This window comes from Stenella coeruleoalba (genome assembly GCF_951394435.1).
Source record: "Stenella coeruleoalba genome assembly, chromosome: 7".
NCBI lineage: Eukaryota > Metazoa > Chordata > Mammalia > Artiodactyla > Delphinidae > Stenella > Stenella coeruleoalba.
In genome coordinates, this window is record NC_137153.1 from 112,964,779 (window position 1) to 112,979,886 (window position 15,108).

Here is a 15,108-nt window from a genome sequence, read left to right on the forward strand (position 1 = left end):
TAGAAAGGTCCCTTTCTTTTGTTTCAGTGTTGGAATTTGAGGCTAGTACTTAAAAAGAGTGTCCACTGCATTTAAAGCCTACATCTAGACCTGTATAAGGATGGAGAATTATTTCTGAGACAATTTAACCATGGTCGTTTCTGATGGAAACATTCTCCTATATGATGTATACGTCTTTGTTCAGTTAAAATGAAATTAGAATTAATTCATCTTTTAGAGGTTTGTGACATCCTTCAAACAGCAAAAGATATCCTAAGGAGTGGCAAGATCAGACTTAGAAATCACTGATTTGAATAATAATGGCAGCGTACAGCTTTTTTTTTTTTTTTTTTTTTTTTTTTAATCTATTAAGGCAGAATGTGTTCTTAATTTCTCAGGGCCGTTGACACACTGATTTTCTCAACTAACTTTTGTAAGAGTCCATATTTATATGTACAGTTTTTTTAAAGGCATGTATCTATTTAGTCATTAAGTTCCAGGTCTTAAACACTCACAGGGACAGAGCAATAAATCTTCCCTATGAGAACACGGCCTGTGAGGTAGAAGTTAGGGGAAGGAAAGAGAGCCATAGAATTGCTATTTATGGAGTATGGCTTCAGAGTCTGGGTCTTTCTGATTCCACAATATATGTAATTACGTGTTTCACTGCAGGCGCTCTAATGCTCAGTCCCTTTGCCAAGTCAGCTATTCACATACTTTTTGGATACAGCATCAATTAAACTTGAGTTGTGTTCTTTATGACGACCAAATTAATGGTTTAACAGCGGCTTTTTCAATAAACACTGCAAACTGGCCATATTTGAGGTTTTAAAAACCGTTTCTTTTCTGTTCAAAATTCTGACAAACATGTCTCAAGTAAGACTGGGGACAACTTCATTATCCTCCCAACAGTTAATGCCTTTTTGTAAAGAAGGCTGTTTAATAACATGTCTGCTCTGTTTTCACAACTAAATTATTCCAGTTGGTCACACGTTCTAGTCTTCGGCAAGACACTTGTGTTATGAGAGATAAAAACATGAAAAAGGAAATATACTGCAGAAATCAAAAACCTTATCTACTTCTAGACTCTCTCTCTTTGCCATAATTCGTTTAAGAAGGCCCCAAGAATTTTTGACGTAAACTCAACTACAAACATACATCACTATGCTGATAAAGATCACAGGCTAAACTTATGAAATATAGTGACTTTCATTTCTTTAGTGCTGTTAAAATAAGTTTTTTCTAAGGTTCAACAGACACAAAAGATAAAAAGGGTTACCATTAATCCTTTAAAAAAAGAAGGAGAAGAAGAAGCCACATAGATTAATTCTGTGGTCTGATGATGTTCTTGAAGATGAACTTTTTAGATTAAGTCAATGAATTAATTTGATGAAGATACTGGAAATCATAAAAAAAATAATAGCATCAAGCTGATTCATTTAATACATCTTTGTTTTGGGCACTTTACAACATAAATTATGTTGAATAACTTTCGGTTTCTCAATTCTGGCCTCATTAAGTTCTATTTCAAGACATTCACTGAGGACAACCCTGCAGGCACTGTGCTAGGGAACGAAAATACAGAAACCAGTCTCTGGTCAATGAGTTCAGCATGGAGATGGGGGTGGGAGACAGGGTCAGACCTCAAATAAACACAGCTCAGTGTGTGAGCTGCTTTACCAGAGGTGTGTGCAAACACCTGGGGGCAAAATTACAGAGAGAGTCTGACACTGGAGCTGGATCTTGAAAAATGAGTGGGCCGGGTGTGAGGAAACTGAGGTGTCCATGAATTAAAGAGAGGGTCAGGGTGGAGGTGTATTCCTGGCAATGCGAAAAGCGGAAGCACAAAATTCAAGGTGTGTTCGTGTGCCAGTAGTTCACAGTGACCACTGTGGTCACAGTGACCACAGCTCAAGTTCAGGATGAGAAATTATGGGCTATGAGCTTGGAGGAGTCAAGGTCTGTAAAGGCTGTGCTGAGAAGTATGAATTTTATTCTGTGCACCTGCAACTTTCAAACATTTTTTGAAAACAGCAAAATCCTTTTTATCAATTGACTTTTTAAGTGCAGGATCCCCAAATTGGTAGGGTTTAAATGCAGAATCCTTTGTTTGAAGGGGAGGCCTCATGCCCAGCTCTGCCCTACACACACACACACACACCCTGGCCCCTGAGAACCCAGAGCTTTGAGGGACAAGGTCTGAAAGTGCTGTGCTGGGGACGGGGACTCAGAAGTATCTCACTGGGGCAGGCAGTGTGCCTCTCTGTTCAGGAAAGTGTCATAGTTCTAGATCTCTGGGGCCAGAGTGAGAGGGGGGAAACCTCTATAAAACCTACATGTGCGGTTTTTACACAGAACCGTTCAGTGGGTCTAAGAATACGACAAAAGACTCTCCTGTTCGACTGTCAATACAGTCGTATTGAAATGGTGGGGCCCACATCTGCTCTGGATCCCTAATGCTTGGAACTTGGCCTCGCTCTCACAGATGTGTGATAATTACATTACTTTTTGACTGAATGACCTTAAGAGGCAACAGAAAGGTGGTAGCTGTGCATCTGTTTCATTCCCTCCTAGGTTGGGTGTGTTACATCCTTTACCGTTTGGTGCCTGAATCACAGCCCTCCCTGGACACAGTGAGTGTCTTGGTGTGAATGTAAGGGAAATCTGAATCCTATTTCTAGCTCTTTCTCTAACCTCTCCACTCCAGTTTATCCCACTATGCAATGTGTAAGTGATTGCCTTTCATTTCTCAGAGACATGGAGAATTTATAAAATGTTACTTTTCAAAGCATTCTGAGTTCTTGGGAAGAAAGATGCTGGAACAATGAAATTTTTACTGGTTGACTGGCTGGAGTGAGAGGATTAGGAAGAAGATGTTTATCTAAAGGCAGACGGAATCTGGCCGCCTTGGGGCAAGGGCCCAAGAGTAGCAGGCGATTTTCTCACCACTCCTTCTGGCAACCATCTTGCCTCTGCAAGCCATCGAGGCCTCACTGGGATGACAGGAATGGTGGGAAGTGAGGTGGGCATGGCTTTACTCCTTTCCCCTGTACCACTATGTTCTCCCTTCTTGCTAAGCTGTAGGCTAATGAGTTGAAAAGAGGAGACCATGTAGCCCAGCACTGCTGGATTTGACAAAACAATTAAATACCCAACCATAAATGAGGCCAAGTGGCATATGTGCCCAGTCCGCAGGCCGAGTTTTTGTTCTTTAAGCCCCTGTTTAATCAGTTTCATCTCAAAAATGTGAGCCATATTATAGACACTTGCTGGCCTTTAGATTTCTTACTGTTCCTTTTAAGTATGTCATTCCTTATATTTGTTCCCCAATTTAGCAGACACTGGAATAAAGGGGATTAACACAAATTGGGTGCTTATTAGGTCACACTGCAAGTTACTAAATCAGAACCTACTGGTGTGGGTCCTGGGCGGCTGCGTTCTAAACAGGCTCTGCAGGCAGTGCTGGTAACGCACTGGATTTGAGAACCACTGTCTTCTAGCCTTCTCCAGGCAACTAACAAATCCTTTCTTCCATGGAGGAATATCACTGCAATCTGTGTCCTTTCTGCCTCTTGATGGGACTGAAGCCCTAAAAATGATTAATCTAAAGCCTACACTCAATTACTTAACTGCAAAAATATAATACGCTAAAATATACACCCAGATTATATCTACTTTGATAATTTAAACAGAGGAATGCCAACCCAGCAGTGATCTCTTCTGCAGGACCAGGCAGGAGTTTAATTACTAGCTGGTAGGTCATGCAGCTGCCAATAATCTGGAGGGTGATGACACCTCTGGCATGATGGATATCTAAATCTAGTCTTCAGCCACCACAGGAAATCCTCCAGCTTCCCTCGATCTGGCAAGGAAGGAAGGCAGGTACAGGTCTGACAGGTCCAGTACCCAAACGGGAAGGGGAAAGGAGCACAAAGTGAAATGAGGGCTCTGGTGAGTGCAGATTCCCGTCAGGAATCTGCCCCTGTGCCCCCAGCCCTCAGCGGGGGGCTACTGAGGTCAGGAACCACTGTGAGGTTCTCTACTGCCGTCAAGACTGAACAGAACAGGGGCCCATGTCAGGCTCTGGGCACCGTAATACAATCCCATTTAATTAAAAGAAATTTCTGGTAATGAATTAAACAGACCCAAGGAAAAAAGGACACAGTGGCAATATATTCTCCTGGTACCCAGCACGCAGAAGGGAAGGGAGGAAGAGCGGAAGGAGACATAAATAAAAGGGACTACTCACTGGGGCTTTTTTCTTCAGCAAGGTCACAGGCACAGAGCAGGTCAGAATCGACTGAGATGGGTTTCTGCTTAATCCAAAACTTAGTGCTGGCTTTCTGATTCGTAACTGGGTCTATCTCTACTTTGTCTCCAGAGATACCTGTAAGGCCAAGGGGAGGACAAAAAAGAAGCCACAAGAAGTACAAGGTGTAAGTGATTTCAGTGTAATCATTTGACCTGTCTTATAAATCCTAAATTGCATGAACATGAGCTCTTTCTAGGGCTTTGGGGAATGCCATAGGCTTCCTAAGACAGACATAAGGAGATTCCAAATGGCACAGAGAAGTTGCAGTCTGGTTTCCCAGGTGGGTGAGCTGGGGTTGGAGCCGGGGAGGGGGAACAATCAAAAACCATATAAAAAGGTATTAAGAAGCTGACCTCCTTAGATATAGCACAGATACAATATAGAGTTTATCTACATTTTGTTAATGAAATATAGTTACTATGAGATAAGGTTCATTTAAACAATTTTGATCAGTGGTCTCTGTTTTGTTTTGTTTTGCATTAGAAGATCTGGGTTGGACAGATAAAGCTGTAACATCACCTATGCCTAAATACCTAGGCTACCAATGAAGAGTTTCTGATCTGGAAAAATCTTGCACACTAAAAACAGGAAAAATCTCTCTCTCTTACTAAATAATTCTCTGACACTAAATAATTATCCATACGGTATTTAAAGGAAGTCACAGGAAGATCAAAGGATCCTTCACATTAAACATTCCAAGTTCAAGTCTTGGAGCCTGGCTTCAGGCTGTGGAGGTCACTGCTTCTCCACCGATGGAGAGAGAGCACTGGGTGTGCACTTTATGTAACAAAGACTTTCTAACAGGAATCCAGAACATTAACTACAGGGACTTCAGGTTTCATTTTCAGAGCTGTGAAAGACATAACACACTGTGCAGTGACTGGGAGCAAAGGTGTTAGGAGAACCAAGGTAATGCCAGGGATCGAGAGTGTCCTGGGATAACTGCGGAAACACACAGCAATTGCTCTCCTGGTATCACCAAGCAGAAGGTGCCCAGCCTGACACAAAGGTTTTGGCTAGATGCTCTCTTTTTCCTTTTATTGAAAATCGAGGAATCTGTTCATGAAATGAAACAAAACCCTTCAATATCCTTCCAGAGTGGACCCCAGATGGAATCTTAAAACTAATTAATTTTTAGGCCACAGTTTAAAGGTCAGGCTCAAAGTGAAAAAAAGCAAAACGAAGTAAAAATATAAGAAATAATTAAAACAATCAAGAGTTCATACTGAAACAGAAAAGACAACCAGAATTAACATATTTCACCCTATGGATCACACTTAGAAGTTTTAAAATATAATGTGAGAAAACTTAGTAGGCCATAAGATAAGGCAGATAAAAGAAACAGCTAAATTAAAAAACAAAAATCAAAAGAACACAATGACCACAGTCAGACCAAATTTAAAATTAAAAAAGAAAACAAACAATATCCTAGTGATTAGTTCTGCCACACACTCCATTCATCTCTATTTTACTTTATGAATAAAGAAATCCCAAACAGCAGTCAGACAAAGGCAGGAGACTGGACAGACTACGGAAGAGTCTCGCCTGCTGTCTGAAGGAGACACTGCAGTTCAGTTGCTTAACCCTGGTCATTACCGTGTGGTCTTTGGAAAAGACGAACAATTGGTATTTTTTATTAATCGAACGCTGGAATTTGTCATTAGACGTATTTCAGGAACACCGTATTTCAATTAGGCATAACGTCATAAGCCCAATTGACTCTGGACGTCCAGGTCTAGATGATTTCAGGAGGGCGAGAATGTATCAGGAGACCAATTTTATTACATTTCACTTAAAATAGATTACCCAGTTACACTCTTCCCTCCAATTTGGTCATTAAATGTTAAAGATCTGGACATTTCTATAGTTCCCTGAAAGAAGAAAAGTACTTACACCGTGGTTGTTGGTAGCGTTTTTTTTTCCCTTCTGCTTCTTGTTTTGACATTTATAAAAGTCAAAACGAGCAGAGCAAAATAAAGGTGCCGATCTCTTATGTGGAATAAACCCTGCCCCACGTTCCTTTCTCAGAAAGGGAGGGGAGAGATCATCATCAGAGACATGGTTTTAAAATTTTGTTCTACGGCCCTGCAACTCCTGAAGCCGTAGTCAGTCAATATTGTTAATGTAGCTTGTTAATTTGATAGGATTTGTCAGGTAACTCCACTGGAAAATTATATAAAACTGTTCCAGATGAAAAGATGATAGTGACATGAATTTAAGTGATAGAACAATAGTGGAATATAAACCAGAAATGACACCCAAAGTGGCTGTTGATTTATTGCCGTAGTGAGTTTGGTTCTGGGCTCCCATGTATATTAGTGCTACAAATCTGGGTCCATTTAGCAGAGGGATGCGCATACATACATCACCAGCTCCTGCTCCAAGCCAAGGTCACTCCCCATTGCATCAATCTTTTCAACAGAGCCTACTTCACAAAGCAGGACTCTTGTAACTATCTCAGATATAACAGACTCTCGTCCTCTTTCATCTTTCTTTTATCATGTAAAGTACACTTTAACTTCTATTATTTTTATCTGCAAATTCTTACTGTATAGTTCATCCATTATGGGTTGTATCTCTGCATCAATTGCCTAAGCTCTGCTCGGCCACAAGAACACTTTCCCAAAGACACCCTTTCCTGGGGTTACTGTGCAGTCACTGTTCACAGAGGGGAACCCCAAGCCTGCAGTTTGGGGATGAAGATGTGGGCGACAAGAGCACTAGATTCAAGACGGGCAGGCAGGTGGAACACCGTTTAAACAAGTGGTGTGTTCCAAAAGAGATGCGTGTAAATCAGATTTTTTTCTGAATCAAATCACATTTTCCCAGTGACTTCTAGTTTCAGAGATACTTTATCTTCATTTTGGATTGATCTGTAATTGGCAGGGGCTCCCAACACTTTAGTTTTAAGTTTCTCTGCCCTGCAGGCTTTCAGTCAAGTAGTTAATGATCTGTAAAACACTCGCCTGCCTAGAGGAGTCACTATTTAAAGAAACCTGTAGGGGAATCTTTCCTGACGGGAAAAATCCTTTTGTACATTAAATAACCTCACCCTACTTGAGATACGTGAGTCCGGCTTCTTAAAGCAGGGCACATGGCCCCACAGGACCCTATTCGCTCTTGCTGGACAGTGGCAGCCCACTGCTGGAGCCCATTTTCCTGAGCACACCCAGAGCCCACTACTGTTGAAGACAGAGTCTGTGGAATCCAGCCGGGAAGCAAACAGGAGGAGGCAGCCTGGTGGAGAGGAAACCAGTTTGGAGGCTGGTACTACAGGCCAGGTCAGGGGCAAAGAGCAGTGAAGCATTAACTGGTACCAACTATGTGCCAGAAAGGTTAGAAATCCTTTGTGTGCATTGATTCAAATCTCACAACAACTTTATGAAGTTGGTTACTATGTTTTTCCCTATTTTATAGATGAGGAACCTGAAACACAGGGAGGTTAAGTAACTTGCCCTAGTTTACACAGCTACGAAGTGGCAAGGCTGGAATTTGAAGAAAGCCAGGTAATCTGGTTCCAGAATTTGTCCCCTCAGCCACTGCACTACTCTGCAGGAACTGTGCGAGGTGTTTTACGTAACATACGCTAGGAGAGATGATGGTACTTGTCTAAGGCTGGGGATATTGATTGATTGACTGATTGATTTGGCTGCGTTGGGTCTTCGTTGCTGCATGTGGGCTTTCTCTAGTTGCGGTGAGCAGGGGCTACTCTTTGTTGCAGTGTGTGGGCTTCTCACTGCGGTGGCTTCTCTTGTAGAGCTCGGGCTCTAGGCGTGCGGGCTCAGCAGTTGGGGCTCGTGGGCTCTAGAGCACAGGCTCAGTAGTTGTGGCGCATTGGCTTAGTTGCTCCGTGGCATGTGGGATCTTCCCTGACCAGGGCTCGAACCTGTGTCCCCTGCACTGGCAGGTGGATTCTTAACCGGGGAAGCCCAAGGCTGGGGAGCTTTTAAGTGGGAAAGCTGTGTTCGTACTCAGAGGCATCTGGTTCCCAGGTATGATACTTTCTACTGCTCTGCACGGCCCCATTCAGCTAAGTCAAGAAGATGTGATAAGAAATTCTGCCCACCTAGCCTTTAGTTTCCTCTCTCAATTTTCACCAAGAAACAAATAATATTCAAATGTGCCAATAAATGTACACCTACTTTTGTTCATACAAGGCAAACTGGAGCATGGAATCGAATCAATATTCTTCTGTTTGACCACTGAGCATGGTTCTGAAAAGTTTTTGTGTAAGGTCACTGAAGGAAAGGCAGAGGCACTCCTTAAAGTGTCATTTATGCACTACTTTATAGTAATTCAAATTATAAACATATGTCCAAGAAAACAAGGGAAGCTGGCTTTTGTTAAGTTTACATTTCTCCAACTTAAATGGCCAACAAGAGTTAATACAACCATGTTAGAATACAATACAACCATGAAAAATTATGTATAAGAAAAGCTCTGACTTGGAAAAATTCTTATGACACTAGGTGAAAAATATTTATAGAAAAGAGATCAAAAGGATATGCTTCATATTGGTTAAGAGTGGTCAACTCTGGCCAGTGGGATTACATCCTTTTCTATATTTTTCCAAAGTAGAAATTTCACCAAAAATAAAAACAAACATCATTTTAAAAGTTGACTTTGTTTCTACTTCAGAATTCAGTACTCTTTCCAAATTTTTATTTTATTTATTTATTTATTTTTGGCAACGCCATGTAGCTGCGGGATCTTAGTTCCCCGACCAGGGGTTGAACCTGCGTCCTTGGCAGTGAAAGCGTGGAGTCCTAACCACTGGGCTGCCAGGGAATTCCCTCCCAATTTTTAAAATGTGAGGAAGTAAGTATGTTAAATTCTGTAACTGGTAATCATGAGAAGTGATCCTAAACTGAAGACTACTTCCACCTAGCAGTTCTCCAGTCCCTGAGGGGCTGGACTGCTGGGAAGGGCCCCCAGGAGCTGCGTTATGCCCAACCCGGTGCCACTCTGACAAATGGTCCCGGGGAGGCTCCACCCCAGCAGCCCAGCCGGTGAGGAGGAGGAGAGGATGGGGGCTGGCCCGATGCGGCGGGAGTCAGCCCCTCCCCTCGGAAACATTTGTCTCCTTAACCAGCTCTCCTCCCCAACCCACTTATCCAAAGCCATCCGTCATGACCTTTTCATGTTCTCACTTCTGACAGCTTCCAGATACAGTGAGTCAAACTTCACTGGAAGCAAACTATCACACCAACTGTCAAAGGCAGAAAACATTGCCTGATTGCTGTCCTACATCAACGCCAGCATATAAATCCTGCCTTAACAAGACAGCTCAAAATAAACAAAAATGCAACTATAATGTATATACAACTCTCTGGGGAGACTATTTGTCCAATGGTTTAGGGTTATCACAAGGAGACCCTTGTCTGTTTTAGTTAACCAAAAGATTTCCATAAGAGGAAATGAGCCCTGTATTATCATCTTCTGCTAACACAGACTGGGTATCTACTTGGGGCAGCCTCTGCGCTGGGTCCTTTTGTGTGTAGCAACTTAATGAGAGCTCACCACATCTCTACCAGGAAGGCAGTAGCAGCCCATTTTACATTTAAAGGCAGTAGTGCAGAGAGGTTAGGACTTTGGAGTCACAGAGTCCTGAGTTCGGGTATCAGCTTTCCTACTTCCTAATTATGTGACTTTGGGAAAGTTGCTATAAATAGATGGTGATGATAATAAAATCCACCTCATGGGCTTGTTATGAGGATTAAGTGAAATAAGACTTGTAAAAGTGCTTGGAATAGTGCTTAATCCATAGCTAGTGACATATACGACTACTTCTCATGACTATTGTTAGTTACCCGGAGTCAGGCACTGGGCTAAGGGATGTGATACAGACCCAGTGATGAGGGTCAGGACAGGGGAGTGAGCTCAGAGAGCCCTGGGAGGGATAGGAACAAGGGACCTGCCCGGCGCTAGTCTGGGGTGGGGGTGGGAGGTGATTCTCTCTGGGACTGGCTCTATACCCCAATACTGGAAGCACCGGGATCCAGAACAACTGTCCACCTGGGAAGCCCAGTGCCCTCATCCCCACGAATCCTTGCAATAACCTCCCATCACCAAGAGGGCAAACCTCTTCCCAGCAACCTCCAAGAGTTCAATTCAACATCAGGAAGAACATTCTCACATCTGGAAGTTGTGGAAACATTTGTGCTAGGGAACCCCTGCCCTACAAGGTCTGAAGTCATCAATCTGGACATCTTGATCTCACTGGTATTATCCTGGGCAAAGTTACTTCTCCCTCGGTGAGCCTGAGCTTTTTCCTTTGTAAAATGAGGAAACAACAGTACCAACTCCTAGGGTGTCATGAAGGTAGAATGGCCTAAGCATGTACAAAAGAGCAGAGTGCCTGGCACATAATAAAGGCTCAATTATTATCAAAATTATTATTAAAAATGACCTCAGAAAGGTGAAATGATGTACTTGACCAGGGTGAATCAAGTTAGGAAACGGCAAAGCTGGGGTTGAAGCCCAGGTCTATGGGACTAAGTCCAGTCCGTGTGTGTTCCGACATGTCAGCTGTTTCCTATATGCTTGACTCTTAGAAGGCACAGCTGCCCCACAAGGCACACTTAAAATACCCTTCTAGTAAGCTGAAACACCAGTTTGGCAAAAATTAGGGCATTTAACATTCCACGCCACAGTGTATTTCCTGAGTTATTGCTTATTTGCTTGGACATCATGAGCTGTGGTTCATTCATCAATTTCCTACAACTGTGAATCCAAGACTACAAAAGCCCCACTGCTGTTAAATCCTGGAGTAGCTTTTTATACAATTCTGCAGTCCTCTTGTCTTCAGGTTACCTAGAGCCTATGAAAGCCTGGAAAAGGCCCTGGGGAGTGTCACTGAACAACTCTTAGCCAGAGTGGATTTTGCTGAATTTATACAGCCAATCGATAGCATCTACAGAGCAGGCAGGGAAGTCTTTGATACTTCTCTGAATTTACCCACAGGATCAGACACAAAGGCTGTTTGGGCTTAATGAGAGATCACCTAGTCTGGGGCTTTCATTTCCCATATGAAGAAACTGAGGCTCAGGGCGGGGATATGACTTGTCTGATGTCACCCATTAATGACAGCTATAACCATAATTCACATCCCATACTACCAAGCTAGGGCTTAAAAAGACCCACTTTGTCTCACTGTGCATTATGTTTACAGTGATCAAACGCATGACAGTATAGGGGCTTGCCTGGTGGCGCAGTGGTTAAGAATCTGCCTGCCAGGGCTTCCCTGGTGGCGCAGTGGTTAAGAATCCGCCTGCCAGGGCTTCCCTGGTGGTGCAGTGGTTGAGAGTCCGCCTGCCGATGCAGGGGACATGGGTTCGTGCCCTGGTCCGGGAAGATCCCACGTGCTGCGGATCGGCTGAGCCCGTGAGTCATGGCCGCTGAGCCTGCACGTCCGACAGCCTGTGCTCCGCAACGGGAGAGGCCACAACAGTGAAAGGTCCGCGTACCGCAAAAAAAAAAAAAAAAAAAAAGAATTCATCTGCCAGTGCAGGGGACACGGATTTGAGCCCTGGTCCGGGAAGATCTCACATGCCGCGGAGCAACAAAGACCGTGCGCCACAAACACAGCAGTAATGCTGTGCTTCCTAAGAGAATTTATAATATCACCTGCAGAATGAGGAAAAACCTGATCGTCCCTACGCCCAGGCCCCAGTACATTGTCAGAGCTCAAGTGCCAAGGATGAGGAAGTGGTAAAAAGAATATGGAACCTTGGCAAACTCTCACGTATCCGATTCCCACTAATTCCATTATGCCAGTGGTTCTCAACGTTTTCCAATTCTTAATTCTTTCTCAGCCATCTGAGGAGCCTGACACATTGTCACTAGTAACCGTGGATTACTGAACAGGAATTCTCAAAAGGGGAGATCTGGGAGCAGAGAGGAAAGTATACAGTTAGAAAAAGCCTCTCGAGTTTCCAACATTCCCTGTCAGGGGATTTTCCCTTGACTTGATCACTGCATTGAGCATTAATGTGGTAAAGAAATTTTCTGGAGGCAGTCTTGATAGTATATGTCCTGCTACCTCATAAATTCATTAGGATTTGATAAACTCTATTCCAAATTTTGGTTCAGAAAATGTTGTCACAACAGGGAGAGAACAATCATTTAATACTAGAATTTATTGCTAGTTTATTACTATTAACACTAGAATGCTGGGACTTCCCTGGTGGTCCAGTGGTTAAGAATCCGCCTTCCAATGCAGGGGACGCAGGTTCGATCCCTGGTTGGGGAACCAAGATCCCACATGCTGTGGGGCAACTAAGCCCTCATGCCACAACTAGAGAGCCTGCGTGCCACAAATGGAGAACCCATGTGCCGCAACTACAGAACCCACACGCTCTGGAGCCTGCACGCCACAACTACAGAGCCCATGTGCTCTGGGCCCCACGCACCACAACTAGAGAGAAGCCTGTGCACCACAACAAAAGACTCTGCGTGCTGCAACTAAGACCCGACACAGCCATAAATAAATAAATATTTAAAAAAATATTAGAATGCTAGAATTTGCATTCTCAAATTACTCAAGGACCCAGGGATCCTGGAGTTAAACATGATGAAAGTCTCCTCATGAACGTTTTAGTGCCTTTGAATGGAGAAGGGTATCTCCTTAGTATTCAATATGAAATGGAAAAGTGGAAGGAAGATCAATCCATTTCTTAAGAACATGAATTTCCAGATTACGTAATTACTTGAACTATACTCCATAGGTATCCCATTGGAAAATAACAGGGGCGAATATTTTATTCATACAACCACATGAACTACTTTCAGTGTCAGAGTGAGCTTGAGGAGTAATAAAGTCCAGGCCACAGCTGTTGCTTCCACTCATGTAGTTTTGTGTTGTAATGTGTTTCTTAAATTTGCATAGTACATATTAAAAAATAATACTGTGATAAGGTCTTCTTTGAGTGCTGGCTTTTAGGTACTGACCGGAGGGTTAAATAATAACTGCAATAGGATAAACCAGGAAAGACAACAGATGGCAAACATGCTGCCTCTCATCATGCTCAGGCCCAAGGCAGACATTTTTAATCAATCACAGAGTTTATGTTGCCCTCAGATGCAGCTTGAGATGCTACCTCAGCACAATGCTCTGGGCAGCCATTACAAACTTGGAGTTGTTTATGAGATGAAATCTCTTTGCTTTCTCTAAGGTATGTGCTACTGTACTTGATGCTTTTGTTAAAAAAACTACTGTGATCACAAGTGTTATGATTATGCATATGGATTGTTTTATGAAGAGATAATGGAGGTAACCATGGAAACTTCTGGTAGAGGTTGTTTTATAATATAATCTTTATCTGTAAACCCTATACAGAATTTGTATATCCTATACAGAATTATGTTAGATTATATATGCAGTAATGACACAGATGGGATTCATGGTATATTATGTATTCAGTAACATATTCCTTTGGTGACACAGGGATGGTCAATATGGACAAATGATAAGGTGAAGGAGTCAAGTTAGCACAAGTGGCACAACTATCAAAACATTTCTCAGCCTGAGACCCTGTGCTGGGAAAACCAGGCTGACCTGCCCAATAAGTAAAAACAAGCGTTGGACAAAGAGATAAGGGGTAAGAAAGTCCTTTGAATACTGTGAGATTGCATTTCCCAAACCCCATAATTAAGGAGAGATTCTGAGCCAGCAGGTCTGGTATGAGGCCAGGGAGTTGGTGAGTCTGATACACGGTCATGGTAGGAACCACTGCCTTAAAGTACCATATAAATGAGAGGTATGCTATGGTCATGTCTTGACCTTCTCTGCCTGAGTCTTACATGGGTTTATGGGCAGCCCCTTGGCTGGTGTGTTGTAATTCAGTTTCCGTCAGCCAGCCAACAAGAACTTATTGATAGTATACTATGGGCTTCTTAGATCATGGCTGGCATTCACCATCTGACCCTTTTATTTATTTATTTATTTTTGCGGTACGCGGGCCTCTCTCTGTTGTGGCCTCTCTCGTTGCGGAGCACAGGCTCCGGACGCGCAGGCTCAGCGGCCATGGCTCACGGGCCCAGCCACTCTGCAGCATCTGGGATTTTCCCGGACCGGGGCATGAACCCGTGTCCCCTGCATTGGCAGGTGGACTCTCAACCACTGCGCCACCAGGGAAGCCCCCATCTGACCCTTTTAGATTCAATTTCCCCAAACCTACTTCAACCTGCCAGCCTTGGCATGTTTGGGTAGCACCCATGTCTTAGTGCCTGATCCTATGGTCAAGCATACAGGAGCTCAAGTTAATGGAAAAAAATCTCGACTTGGTATAAGCTCAGGCAAGGTCTACACTTAAAGGGCACCTGTACTTTTACGCCCAACATGGAAGGGAAGCAGACAAGATGAAATAGTCCAAAAATACTTTTTGGAAATACAGGAATGACGGCTTTGTTTGCTGTGTTTTCCAGGTTGACAGAGCATGGATGGCAAACAGATTTCAACTTAAGAACGAAGTAACGCCAACTGACTGGTAGGGACTGCTTATAAGGCTGTGTTGGATGGGACTTCCCTGGTGGTCCAGTTGCTAAGACTCTGTGCTTCCAATGCAGGGGGTGCGGGTTCGATCCCTGGTCGGGGAACTAAGATCCAACATGCCACGTGGTGAAGAAAAAAAAAAGGCTGTGTTGGAAATGATTCTGAGGTCAGGTCTGGGCCCAGAGGGAGGAAGTGCAGTGACTGATTAACAATGTGAATGGAGGATGGACTAGCAGCACACGTGCTACACTGACACTGACCTCCAGATGCTAGGATAGGGAGAAGAGTGAGGGATGGGCAGAATTTTTGGAACTGGCCAACTAGA

At 43.4% G+C, this 15,108-nt stretch overlaps 1 protein-coding gene across 5 annotated transcripts in view; it reads right to left on the bottom strand.

Moving 5' to 3' along the window:
- Positions 1 to 15,108, bottom strand: part of MAPKAP1 (MAPK associated protein 1) — a 230,461-nt gene that overhangs the window by 23,203 nt on the left and 192,150 nt on the right. For all 5 annotated transcript variants that reach the window (XM_079925849.1, XM_079925852.1, XM_079925850.1 and 2 more), the window contains one exon: positions 4,229 to 4,366. In XM_079925849.1, the coding sequence (XP_079781975.1) occupies positions 4,229 to 4,366 (138 nt within the window). The remainder of the gene's footprint in view (positions 1 to 4,228; positions 4,367 to 15,108) is intronic.